Source organism: Phocoena phocoena, chromosome 4 (assembly GCF_963924675.1).
Source record: "Phocoena phocoena chromosome 4, mPhoPho1.1, whole genome shotgun sequence".
NCBI lineage: Eukaryota > Metazoa > Chordata > Mammalia > Artiodactyla > Phocoenidae > Phocoena > Phocoena phocoena.
In genome coordinates, this window is record NC_089222.1 from 28,025,811 (window position 1) to 28,040,366 (window position 14,556).

At 37.7% G+C, this 14,556-nt stretch overlaps 1 protein-coding gene across 2 annotated transcripts in view; it reads right to left on the minus strand.

Moving 5' to 3' along the window:
• The window catches only part of PLOD2 (procollagen-lysine,2-oxoglutarate 5-dioxygenase 2), a 105,524-nt gene that overhangs the window by 21,088 nt on the left and 69,880 nt on the right, over positions 1-14,556 (minus strand). For both annotated transcript variants that reach the window (XM_065876004.1, XM_065876003.1), the window contains exon 8: positions 895-996. In XM_065876004.1, the coding sequence (XP_065732076.1) occupies positions 895-996 (102 nt within the window). The remainder of the gene's footprint in view (positions 1-894; positions 997-14,556) is intronic.

The window sequence follows — 14,556 nt, forward strand, 5'->3', positions numbered from 1 at the left end:
GATTTGTGAAATTAATATAAGTTACTATCTATAAAATATTAAAACAGTCCTTAGTCATATAATATTATTTTAAAATCATCAAATTTGAAAATCAAGCACAGATAAAATTAGTCCATATAAATAACGAAGCATTGTACCTCAACACTTTGACCAAGCTACCAGACTAAAATAAAACAAGAGCACCCAATCATAGCAAGTTAGTAAATATTAACAATCAAGCCCTTTTCGCTGGGGTCAATTATTAACTGGTTTTGCTGGAAATACACAAATCCAGCAACTTTCGGAGTCATCATGTTTTAGCTTTTTAAATCCATTATCTATCATATTATTAATATTATAAAATAATGTGCTTTTTTTCTTTTAAAAATTATTGTATTTCATGACAATGTACTTTTTTGTAATAGATCTTTATTAGAGTATAATTGCTTCACAATACTGTGTTAGTTTCTGTTGTACAACAAAGTGAATAAGCCATAAGCATATATATATATCCCCACATCCCCTCCCTCTTGAGCCTCCCTCCCACCCTCCCTATCCCACCCCTCTAGGTCATCTCAAAGCACCAAGCTGATCGCCCTGTGCTATGTTGCTGCTTCCCACCAGCTAACTATTTTACGTTCAGTAGTGTATATATGTCGATGCTACTCTCACTTCGCCCCAGCTTCCCCCTACCCCCACTGTGTCCTCAAGTCCATTCTCTATGTCTACGTCTTTATTCCTGCCCTGCCACTAGATTCATCAGTACCATTTTTTTTTTAGATTCCATATATATGTGTTAGCATATGGTATTTATTTTTCTCTTTTTCACTTACTTCTCTCTGTATGACAGACTGTAGGTCCATCCACCTCACTATTTTTTATTACTATGCTTCACATAGAGTCAATTCCACTTACATCTACTGCAGACAAGTCAATTGTATCCACTTCACAAAGAGTGCAGCCATTGTCTTGTGTCCATGCATTAGGTACATAGTTTCCAAAATAATTCAGGAGAATCTAGCAAAAGAAGGAAAACTGTATTAACAAAAGTAAACCTTGGACTTCCCTGGTGGTGCAGTGGTTAAGGATCCGCCCGCCAATGCAGGGGACAGGGGTTCGATCCCTGGTCCGGGAAGATCCCACATGCTACAGAGCAACTAAGCCTGAGAGCCACAACTACTGAGCCCACATGCCACAACTACTGAGCCCGCACACCTATAGCCCGTGTTCCACAACCACAGCAAGAGAAGTCACCGCAATGAGAAGCCCGTGCAGTGCAACGAAGAGTAGCCCCCGCTCACCGCAACCAGAAGAAGCCTGCATGCAGCAACGAGGACCCAACGCAGCCATTAAATAATTAATTAATTAAAAGACCCCTCTCAAAAAAAAGAAGTAAGCCTCTCCCATCAATGTGCTTTCATTCTATAAACCTCTAACTTCAAAGCATGTTTTCTGCATTAGGATATCCCCTTAATATTCTACTAATACAGTGTACAGTGAATGGGGCAGTGCCAGTGTGTACAGTGAATGGGGCAGTGCCAGTGTGACCTCCTACCAGCCATCACCACACAAAACAAATATTGTATACACTTTATCACCAAAAGGCACTAAACTCTTCTCGGAAACTATGTTACCCACTATAACCCAGACTTCTGGGCAGTGATTCAAGGGCACCAACATGAAGAAAAGAAAGCCTGCAGATTAAAACAGATCTAGAACAAGTCCTAATTAGAGCCACCTCACAGATCATATCAATAATAAACTAAAGTGGGGGTAGAACAAGATAGCAGAGAAGGAAGACCCTGGGCTCACCTCCTCCCAGAGATACACCAAAATTACAACTACAGATAGAGAACCGTCTCTGAGAATGACCTGAAGACTAGAAGAAAATACTTTCCACAACTGAAGATAAAAAGAAAAACCTACAATGAAACAGGTAGGAAGGGCAGAGATGCAGTCTAATCAGAACCCGTGTACCCAGTGAAGGAACCCACAAGTGGGAGGGGTATCACAGCCCCAGAGGTCTTCCCCAAGGAGCGAAGGGTCCAAGCCCCACCTTGGGCCCCCTTTCCTGGGAGACCTGCACCAGAAAGATGAGCCCCCATAACATCTGGCTTTAAAACCATTGGGGTTTATGCTCAGGAGAGCAGAAGGGCCGTAGGAAACCGAGACTCTGCTCTTAAAGGGCACATGCACAGATTCACTCTTTCCAAGTCCCAGTGCGGAGGCAGCAGTTAGAAAAGTGCCTGGATGATATAAGAAAGAAATTCATTTACTAATTTTAGGGCATGTGCTTGAGGGGCAGGGATCTGTTGCAACTTTCTCTGGGTATAAAGGGGCTGGCAGGTGCCAGTGTTTTTATTTGTTTTGTTTTTATTTGGCTCACCGTCTACCTAGCAACCTGGCACTAGCAGGTGACATTTCTGACTCTCTCCATCAAACTTAATAGTACCATTTGCCCCACCCCGGTTTGCCCATGGACCTGACACAGCCAGCATTCCTCCAAAGTGGCCCCCTACCTTGCCAGTCCCAACAAGCACCCTCATCCAGCACCAGAGCCCCACTAAAGCAGCCCTTCACCCTGCCAGTCCCAGCAGGTGCCCTTGGTCAGCACCAGTGTCTGCCCAAAGAGGGTCCCATCCCATTGGCCAACCCAGTACACCAGAGTGCCCACAACTGTTGTGGCCAGGCCTTATAGCCAGTTGTACTGGGGACCAGCCCCATACACTAGTGCACCCACAGCAACTGCAGCCCAGCCACAACAGGGGGATGCACACAGAGGACGTTCCTGGAGCACCTGGCTCTGGTGACCAGGAAGGACCACACCACTGGGCCCCGCAGAACACCTTCTATACAAAGCCATTCTTTGAAGACCAGGAGATATAGCTGATCTACCTAATACATAGAAACAAACACAGAGAATTAGGTAAAGTGAGGAGACAAAGGAATATGTTCCAGATGAAAGAACAAGACAAAAACCTGAGAAAAAACTGAACGAAATAGAGAAAAACTAGAAACTAGAGGGAACCACCAGCAGATTAGATGATGCAGAGGAAAGGATCAGCAATCTGGAGGACAGGGTAATGGAAATCACCCAATCAAAATAGCAAAAAAGAAAAAAGAATTTTCAAAAATGAGGATAGTTTAAGGAACCTCGGGAATAACAATAAGCATTCTAACATTTGCATTATAGGGGTCCCAGAAAGAGGAGAAAGAAAGGGACAGAAAACCTATTTGAAGAAACAATGGATGAAAATTTCCCTAAACTGGTGAAGGAAATACATTTGAGTCCATGAACCCCAGAGAATTCCTAAAAGGCGAATCCAAGGGGATCTTCACATATACACTATCATTAAAATGGCAGAAGTTAAAGATAAAGAGAGTATTAAGGGCAGCAAGAGAAAAACAACTTGACACATACAAGGTAAAACCAGTGAGGTTATCAGCTGATTTTTCAGCAGAAAACTTGCAGGCCAAAAGGTAGTGGCATGACACATTCAAAGAACTTAAAGGAAAAACACAACCAAGAACCTCTAGCTGGCAAAGTTAATGTTCAGAATTGAAGGAAAGATAAACAGTTTACCAGACAAGCAAAAAGTAAATGAGTTCATCACCACTAAACCAACCTTTTAAGAAATGTTAAAAGGACTTCTTTAAGCAGAAGAGACAAGAACATAACCAGAAATATGAAAATTGTGCAAGAGAAAAATGCCACCAGTAAAGGCAAATACAAAGTAAAGGTAATGGATCAAGCAACTATATAGCTAGTATGAAGATTAAAATAAAAAACTAGTAAAATCAAATATATCTACAATAATTATTTAAGGATACACAAAATTTTTTAGATGTAAAATATGACATCAAAAACATAAAACATGGCAGAGGGGAGTAAAACTGTAGTGTTTTTAGAATACACTCAAACTTAAGCAATGATCAACTTAAAATAGACTGCTATATACATAGGTTGTTACATAAGAACCTCATGGTAACCATAAACCAATTGATATTAGACACACAAAAATAAAGAGGAAGTAATACAAACATTAACTGTAAAGAAAGTAACCAAATCACAAGAGAAGAAAGGAACACAGAAGAACAAAAATAACCAGAATACAACTAACAAAATTGCAGTAAGTACATACTTATCAATAATTACTTTAAATGTGAATGGACTAAATGTTGCAATCCAGAAAATAGGGTGGCTGAATGGATAAAAACAACAAGATCCATATACATGCTGCCTACCACAGACTCACTTCACATCTAATGTCACACAAAGACTAAAAGTGAGGGGATGGAAAAGGGTATTCCATACCATACAAACAGACATGAAAAGAGATTGGTGATAGCAATCCTTATATCAGACAAAATAGACTTTAAAACAAAGACTGTAAAAAGAGACAAAGATATTACATAATGATAAAGGGATCAATCCACCAAGAAGATAGAACAACACACACATGTACATACACACACCCATAGGAGTATCTAAACACATAAAGCAAATACTAACAAACATAAAGGGAGGAACTGACAGTAACACAATAATAGGATAAGACCTTAACACCTCACTTACATCAGTGGACAGATCATCCAGATAGAAAATCAATTAAGGAAACACTGGCTTTAAATGACACATTAGACCATATGGACCTTTCTTTTTTTTTATGTTTTCACTTTTTTTAAAACATTTTTATTGGAGTATAATTGCTTTACAATGTTGTGTTAGTTTCTGCTGTATAACAAAGTGAATCAGCTATATGTATACATATATCCCCAAATCCCCTCCCTCTTGCGTCTCCCTCTCACCCTCCCTATCCCACCCCTCTAAGTGGTCACAAAGCACTGAGGTGCTCTCCCTGTGCGATGCAGCTGCTTCCCACTAGCTATCTATTTTACATTTGGTAGTGTATATGTATCAGTGCTACTCTCTCACTTCGTCCCAGCTTACCCTTCCCCCACCCATGTCCTCAAGTCCATTCTCTACATCTGCGTCTTTATTCCTGTCCTGCCCCTAGGATCTTCAGAACCAATTTTTTTTTAGATTCCATATATATGTGTTAGCATATGGTATTTGTTTTTCTCTTTCTGACTTACTTCACTCTGTATGACAGACTCTAGGTCCATCCACCTCACTACAAACAACTCAATTTCACTTCCTTTTATGGCTGAGTAATATTCCATTGTATATATGTGCCACATCTTCTTTATCCATTCATCTGTCAATGGACGCTTAGGTTGCTTCCATGTCCTGGCTATTGTAAATAGTGCTGCAATGAACATGGACTTAATAGATCTGTATAGAATATTCCATCCCAAAGCAGCAAAATATACTTTCTTTTCAAATGCACATGAAACACTTCCCAGGACAGATGATGCACTAGGCCACAGAACAAGTCTCAATAAATTTAAGACTGAAATAATATCAAGCATATTTTCCAACCACAAGGGCATGAGATTAGAAACCAACTACAAGGGGAAAAAAATGCAAAAAATACAAACATGTGAAGGCTAAACAATATACTACTAACCAACCAATAGGTGACTGAAAAAAATCAATGAGGAAATAAAAAATATCTCCAAATGAAATGGAAAAACAAGGATCCAAAATCTGTGGGATGCAGCAAAAGTAGTTCTCAGAGGAAAATATACAGTGATACAGGCCGGCCTATCTGAGGAAACCAGAAAACAATAAACAATCTAACCTTACACTTACAGGAACTAGAAAAAGAACAAACAAAACCCAAAGTTAGTAGAAGGAAGGAAATAATAATAATGAAAGTGGAAATAAATGAAATAGATAATAAAAAAAGAAAAAAAGTCAATGAAACTAAGAGGTTCTTTGAAATGATACAAAATCAACAAATCTTTAGCCTGATTAACTCAGGAAGAAAAAGAGAGCCCAAATCAATAAAACCAGAAATGAAGGAGGAGAAGTTAAAAAGGACACCACAGAAATACAAAGTACCATAAGAAATTACTACAAACAATTATATGCCAACAAACTGGCCAACCTAGAAGAAATGGATAAATTCCTAGAAACATACAGGCATACCTCAGAGATATTACGGGTTTAGTTCCAAACTATCACAGTAAAACGTATATCGCAATAAAGCAAGTCACAGAAATTTTTTGGCTTCCCAGTTATCAGGTTTGTTTACACAACAGTGTAGTCTATTAAGTGTGCAATAGCATTGTGCCTAAAAAAAACAATGTACATACCTTACTGAAAAAATACTTTATTGCTAAAAATTGCTAACCATCATCTGAGCCTTCAGTAAGTCATAATCTTTTTGCTGGTTGTGGGTCTTGCCTAATGCTGATGCTGCTGACTGATCAGAGTGGTGGCTGCTGGAGAGTGGGCTGACTGTGGCAATGTCTTAAAATAAGACAGCTAAGAAGTCGGCCACATCAACTGACTCTTCCTTTCACAAATTATTTCTCTGTAGCATGCAGTGCTGTTTAATAGCACTTTACCCACAGCAGAACTCTTCAAATTTGGAGTAAACCTCTCAAACCATGCCACTGCTTTAAAACTACATTTTCGTAATATTCTAAATGATTTGTCATCATTTCAATATTCGATTGTTTGCCATTTTATATGGCTGAGGTTCACGACACCCCAAAACAATTACATAGTAATATCAAAGATCACTTATCACCATAACCACTAACTGGTCACAGATCACCATAACAAACAAAACAATAATGAAAAAGTTAGAAATATTACGAGAATTACCAAAATGTGACACAGACACACGAAGTGAGCAAATGCTGTTGGAAAAATGGTGCTGATAGACTACTCAACAGATGGTTGCTACAAACCTTCAATTTATAAAAAACGTATGTGTGAAGTGCAATAAAATGAAGTATGCCTATACAATCTTCCAAGAGTGATCAGAAAGTTATAAAAACTCTAAACAGACTCATGACTAGAAATTGAATCAAACATCTAAAAAATCCCAACACACAAAAGTCCATGACCAGACATCTTCACAGGTGAATTCTGTCAAACATTTAGAGAAGACTTAATACCTACTCTTCTCAAACTATTTCAAAAAACTGAAGAGGAAGGAAAGCTTTCAAAGTCATTCTATGTGGCCAGCATTACCCTAATACCAAAACCAAACAAAGACACTACCAAAAAGAAAATTATAGGTGATTATTACTGATGAACATAGATGCAAAAATCTTCAACAAAATACCAGCAAACCAAATGCAATAATACATTAAAAGGATCATACATCATGATCAAGTAAGATTTACTCTAGGGATGCAAGAATGGTTCAACATATGCAAATCACTCAATGTGATACACCTCATTAACAAAAAGAAGGATAAAAATCATATAATCATCTCAATAGATGCAGAAAGAATTCTGACAAAATTCAACATCCATTTACAACAAAAACTCTCAACAAAGTGTTATAGAGGAAACATACCTCAACATAAAGGCCACATATGACAAACCCACAGCTACTGTCATACTCAATGGTGAAAAGCTAAAAGCATTTCCTCTAAGATCAGGAGAAGACAAGGATGCCCACTCTCCCCATTTTTATTCAACAGTTTGGAAATCATTGCCAGAGAAATTAAGCAAGAGGAAGAAATAAAAGTCATCCAAGTTGGAAAGGAAGAAGTAAAAGGGCCACTGTTTGAAGATGGATGGCATCATACTATATATAGGAAACCCTAAATACTCCACAAAAAAACTATTAGATCTACTAAATGAATTCAGAAAAGTTGCAAGATATAAACAATATACAGAAATCTGTTGCATTCTTATATAGTAATAATGATCTATCAGAAAGAGAAATTTAAAAACAATTTCATTTACAATTGCATCGAGAAGAATAAAATACCTAGGAATAGATTTAACCAAGGAGGTAAAAGATTTGTACTCTGGAAACTATAAGACATTGGTGAAAGAAACTGAAGAAGACATAAATAAATGAAAAGATAAACTATGTTCACAGATTGGAAGGATTAGTATTGTGAAAATGTCCATACTACCCAAAGCAATCTCCATTCAGTGCAATTCCTATCAAAATACCCATGACATTTTTCACAGAACTAGAACAAATAATCTTAAAATTTATATGGAACCACAGAAGATGCCAAATAGCCAAAGCAATCTTGAAAAAAGAAGAACAAAACTGGAAGTATCATGCTCCCTGATTTCAAACTATACTACAAAGGTACAGTAATCAAAACAGTATAGAATTGGCACAAAAACAGATACATAGATGAATGGAACAAAACAGAGAGCCCAGAAATAAAACTATGCTTTTATGGTTAATAATCTATGACAAAGAAGGCAAGAATATACAATGAGAAAAGACAGCCTCTTTAATAAATGGTATTGGGAAAACTGGACAGCTACATGCAAAAGAATCAAACTGCTTTCTCATACCATATACAACAATAAACTCACAAAAGATTAAAGACCTAAATGTAAGACTTGAAACCACAAAACTTCTAGAAGAAAACATAGGTAGTACACTCTTTAACACTGATCTTAGCAATATTTTTTGGATATGTCTCCTCAGGCAAGGGAAACAAAAGCAAAATAAACAAATGAGACTAAATCAAACTATAAAGCTTTTGCACAGTGAAGGAAACTACTATCAACAAAACAAAAAGGTCACCCACTGAATGGGAGAAGATATTTGCAAATGATATGTCCAATAAGGGGTTAATATCCAAAACATACAAAGAACTCATACAACTCAACATCAAAAAACCAAACAACCCAATGAAATATGGGCAGAGGATCTGAAGATATTTCACCAAATAAGACACACAAATGGCCAACCAACACATGAAAAGATGCTCAACATAATTAATCACTCAGGGAAATGCAAATCAAAACCACACATGAGATATCATCTCACATCTATTAAAACAGCTATTATCAAAAAAAAATAACAAGTGTTGGCGAGGATGTGGAAAAAGGGGAACCCTCATGCAATGTTGACGGGAATGTAAATTGGTGCATCCACTATGGAAAATAGTATGGAGGTCCCTCAAAATAATCCAGTAATTCCACTTCTGGGTATTTTTTCCAAGTAAACAAAAACACTAAATCATAAAGATACATGCACCCCTATGTTCACAGCATTATTTACAATAGCCAGGATATGGAAGCAACCTAAATGTCCACCAATATATGAATGTATTAATATACAGAAATGGTGATACATATATAAAATGGAATATTACTAAGCCATAAAAAAGAATGAAATCTTGCCATTTGCAACAACATGGATGAACCTAGAGAGTTTTATTCAAAGTGAAATAAGTCAGACAGTGAAAGAAAAATGCCATATAATTTCACTTACGTGTGTAATCTAAAAAACAAAACAAATGATCAAACATGACAAATAACAGTCATAACAGAGAACGAACAGGTGGTTGCCAGAGGGGATGGGAGTGGTGAGGTGAGAGAAATAGATGAGGGAGATTAAGAGGTACAAACTTGCAGTTACAAAATAAATGAGCCATGGGCATGAAATGAACAGCATGGAGAATATAGTCCAAAATAATGTAATACCTTTTATGGTGACAAATGATACTTAGATTTATTGTGGTGATCATTTTGTAATGTATAGAAATATCGAATTGCTATGTTGTGCACCAGGAACTAACATGGTGTTTTAGGCAATACTTCAAAAACAAACAAGCGAACAAACAATCTCACAGAAAAAGAGATCAGATTTGCAGTTCCCAGAGGCAGGAGGCGGGGGAGAAGAAACAAGATGAAGGTGATCAAAAGGTACAAACTTCAGCTATAAGATAAATAAGTACTAGGGATGTAATGTACATGATAAATATTAACACTGCTGTAGGTTATACATGAAAGTTGTTAAGAGAATAAATTCTAAGAGTTCTCGTTACAAGGAAAAATTGTCTTTTCTTTTATTTTGTATCTATATGAGATAATGGATGTTTACTAAATTTATTGTGGTAATCATTTCATGATATATGTAAGTCAAATCATTATGCTATACACCTTAAACTTATACAGTGCTGTATATCAATTGTAAGACTGGAAGGAAAAAAAATAAAGTACAATATTGCTTCCCCACTTACTCCTTTCAGATCTCTCAGAGCATCTCCTTCGTGACTTACCTCCCCTTCTCCTTAAGCATCTTTTGGCATTCATTTTATATGTAAAATCTGAGTCCTTGTGTATGTTTTGGGTTTAGGAGAAGGTGAGGGAAGATGGATGACAGAGAGAGGTAAACACACTGAGAGATGCTCTGAACCCTCAAAAAAAAAAAAATCTTGAATATATCTAGAGTGTAAATATTTTAGGGAAAATTCTGCCAATCTTCTTTTAAAAATTACTACACATTCTACTGCAATTTTAATATCTGTAGTGGTAGGAACAGTTATAGTTTTTAATTTTTTTATTATTTCTTGTCATAAACTATAATTATCTCACCTCAACACAATGAAGCTGAAGCAAACTAGCTTTGGCTGTAATTTTATATTACTGTTAAAGGGAAGCACCTAAAATCCTCACTATGTTTATACAATCATTAATTTTTCACTGAAAATGCGAAACGAACTCAAAAGAAAAAATGTTTACACATTAAATATGATGGTCAAAGTTGTACACAGGTGCCAACTGACTTTTTCTAGCTTCCTAAGACCCTAAAAGAGATGTTATGGTATAGAATAGATGAGGAAATTAGTCCAGTACCATTTTATCCGATTCCTCTCAAATATCTGGTATTCTATCCAAATATTTCTATTGTACTAAAACTGGAGCAAATGCTATTGAAACAAGTACCGTATTAATTACAATGAGAAAACCTTTGTGTTTTACAGATATTGTAGACAGTTCCATTATTCTGTACAGCACAATCATAAGATGTGGAAAAGATAACTCATTCACATCTCTATTGAACTACATAATTCAGGAAACAAATTATTCAATACAAGGCAGGAAATATGTAGTTATGACATTCATTAATGATATTTCAAGAGTCAATGTGGTCATCTGAATTTGCCTCTATAACAAAAACAAAAATTTTACTGTTGTCAAACTAAAGTGCAATCATTAATTTAATCATTCATGTTCCATATAATATTATGGTTTTGAAGAAAATAAAAAAGATCCATGTGAAAATGGATTCTCTATTAAGCATTATTTCTAACAGGAATTTTTTAAAAGGCTAGTGAGAAATTTTTTAAAGCTAGTGTTTCATATATCCTGGGAAAGAATTTTTTTAAAAGAAAGAAAAAAAATCCCCCACAGAGTTGGACATATCTAGAATTCCCATCTATATATAAACACTGGCACTTTCCTCATCTCAGAAATCTCATAAGAAATAAATATTTATTTCATGAATTTTGATCTCATAGGATCCCTGTGTGAATATGAAAATGATCAATATCTTTTTTAAAAGGTTAGAGCATAGAAGGCATTACATTTAGTTTTCTCAGAATTAAAACTATATTATAACTTTTCTACTTTCTACTTTTCACCTATATTTGATTTTCATACATAATTAAGACTGGAAACCTCCCTCTTTTAGATCTCTCATCACACAGGCAGAGGTTACCATCACCACCACCCTCCATTTACATCTGTTTTCTTCATTAAAAATCTCAGACATTTATGCTGGCAGCTTTGGAAAGTACAGAAAACTGTTTATGTAGTTAGGCTGTTATGGGCAATCCCCAGCTACTAGGTGGTAGTACTTTCCTGATCCTTTCTTCACAATGTCAAAATGGTTCCAAGGGTGATGTCATGTCATTGGCAGAGAAACTTTTCCAACTGAATCTTTTCTTTTTTACTTTTCTCTTTTTCTTTTTCAACTCATCCAATTATTCAAGGTCATAGTGACCCAAGCACTGAGGTTTATATGCACAAAATTATGATACCTATTTAGATTGTAAATCAAATTCGTTTCAGAAATGACTTGTTTTCATGTGCAAATTAGGCGATGGGCTCTTCTTACATTTAACGTGTTTGTGTAAAGATACTACCAATAGAGGACTGGCAGCGAGAACACAGCCTGAAGGGGTTAGTGCACCACGACTAGCCAGGAGGGAGTCCGGGGGAAAAAGTCTGGACCTGCCAAAGAGGTAAGAGACTTTTTCTTCCCTCTTTGTTTCCTGGTGCCCGAGAAGAGGGGATTAAGAGCGCTGCTTAAAGGAACTCCAGAGACAGGCGCGAGCCGCGGATAAGAGCGCAGACCCCAGAGACGGGCATGAGACGCTAAGGCTGCTGCTGCCGCCACCAAGAAGCCTGTGTGCGACCACAGGTCACTCTCCGCACACCTCCCCTCCCAGGAGCCTGTGCAGCCCGCCACTGCCAGGGTGCCGGGATCCGGGGACAACTCCCCCGGGAGAACGCACAGTGCGCCTCAGGCTGCTGCAACATCACGCCGGCCTCTGCCGCCGTAGGCTCGCCCCGCATCCGTACCCTTCCCTCCCCGGGGCCTGAGTGAACCAGAGTCCCGGAATGAGCTACTCCTTTAACCCTGTGCTGTCTGAGCGAAGAACAGAAGCCCTCCTGCGACCTACACACAGAGGCGGGGCCAGATCCAAAGCTGAGCCCCTGGGAGCTGTGAGAACAAAGAAGAGAAAGGGAAATCTCTCCCAGCAGCCTCAGAAGCAGTGGATTAAAGGTCCACAATCAACTAGATGTACCCTGCATCTGTGGAATACCTGAATAGACAACAAATCATCCCAAATTGAGGAGGTGGACTTTGAGAGCAAAATATATTATTTTTTCCCCTTGTCCTCTTTTCGTGAGTGTGTATGTGTATGCTTCTGTGTGAGATTTTGTCTGTGTAGCTTTGCTTTAACCATTTGTCCTAGGGTTCTGTCCGTCCATTCCTTTTTTTTTTTTTACTTTTTAAAAAAAATTTATTTCTTAATTATTATTTTTTATTTTAATACCTTTATTTTATTTTATCCTCTTTCTTTCTTTCTTTCTACTTTTCCCCCCTTTTATTCTGAGCCGTGTGGATGAAAGGCTCTTGGTGCTCCAGCCAGGAGTCAGTGCTGTGCCTCTGAGGTGGAAGAGCCAACTTCAGGACACGGGTCCACAAAAGACTTCCCAGCTCCATGTAATATCAAACAGCGAAAATGTCCCAGAGATCTCCATCTCAACACCAACACCTGGTTTCAGTCAATGACCAGCAAGCTACACTGCTGGACACCCTATGCCAAACAACTAGCAAGACAGGAACACAGCCCCACCCATTAGCAGAGAGGCTGCCTAAAATCATAATAAGGCCACAGACAACCCAAAACACCACCAGATGTGGACCTGCCCACCAGAAAGACAAAATCCAGCCTCATCCACCAGAACACAGGCACTAGTCCCCTCCACCAGGAAGCCTACACAACCCACTGCACCAACATTAGGCACTGGGGACAGACACCAAAAACAACAGGAACTATGAACCAGCAGCCTGCAAAAAGGAAAACCCAAATACAGTAAGATAAGCAAAATGAGAAGACAGAGAAGCACACAGCAGATGAAGGAGCAAGGTAAAAACCCACCAGATCTAACAAATGAAGAGGAAATAGGCAGTCTACCTGAAAAAGAATTCAGAATAATGATAAAAAAGATGATCCAAACTCTTGGAAATAGAATAGAGAAAATGCAAGAAACATATATCAAGGACCTGGAAGAACTAAAGAGGAAACAAGCAATGATGAACAGCACAATAAATGAAATTAAAAATACTCTAGAAGGGATCAATAGCAGAATAAGTGAGGCAGAAGAAGGGATAAGTGACCTGGAAGATAAGATAGTGGAAATAACTACTGCAGAGCAGAATAAAGAAAAAAGAATAAAAAGAACTGAGGACACTCTCAGAGACCTCTGGAACAACATTAAATGCATCAACATTCGAATTATAGGGGCCCCAGAAGAAGAAGAGAAAAAGAAACGGACTTAGAAAATATTTGAAGAGATTATACTTAAAAACTTCCCTAATAAGGGAAAGGAAATAGTTAATCAAGTCCAGGAAGCACAAAGAGTCCCATAAGGATAAATCCAAGGATAAACACGCCAAGACACATATTAATCAAACTATCAAAAATTAAATACAAAGAAAACATATTAAAAGCAGCAACGGAAAAACAAAAAATAACACAAAAGGGAATCCCCATGAGGTTAACAGCTGATCTTTCAGCAGAAACTCTGCAAGCCAGAAGGGACTGTCAGGACATATTTAAAGTGATGAAGGAGAAAAACCTACAGCCAAGATTACTCTACCCAGCAAGGATCTCATTCAGATTTGCTGGAGAAATTAAAACCTTTACAGACAAGCAAAAGCTGAGAGAGTTCAGCATCACCAAACCAGCTTTACAACAAATGCTAAAGGATCTTCTCTAGGCAGGAAACACAAGAGAAGGAAAAGACTTAGGATAACAAACCCAAAACAATTAAGAAAATGGGAATAGGAACATACATATCGATAATTACCTTAAATGTAAATGGGCTAAATGCTCCCGCCAAAAGACACAGACTGGCTGAATGGATACACAAACAAGACCCATATATATGCTGTCTACAAGAGACCCACTTAAAACCTAGGGACACAT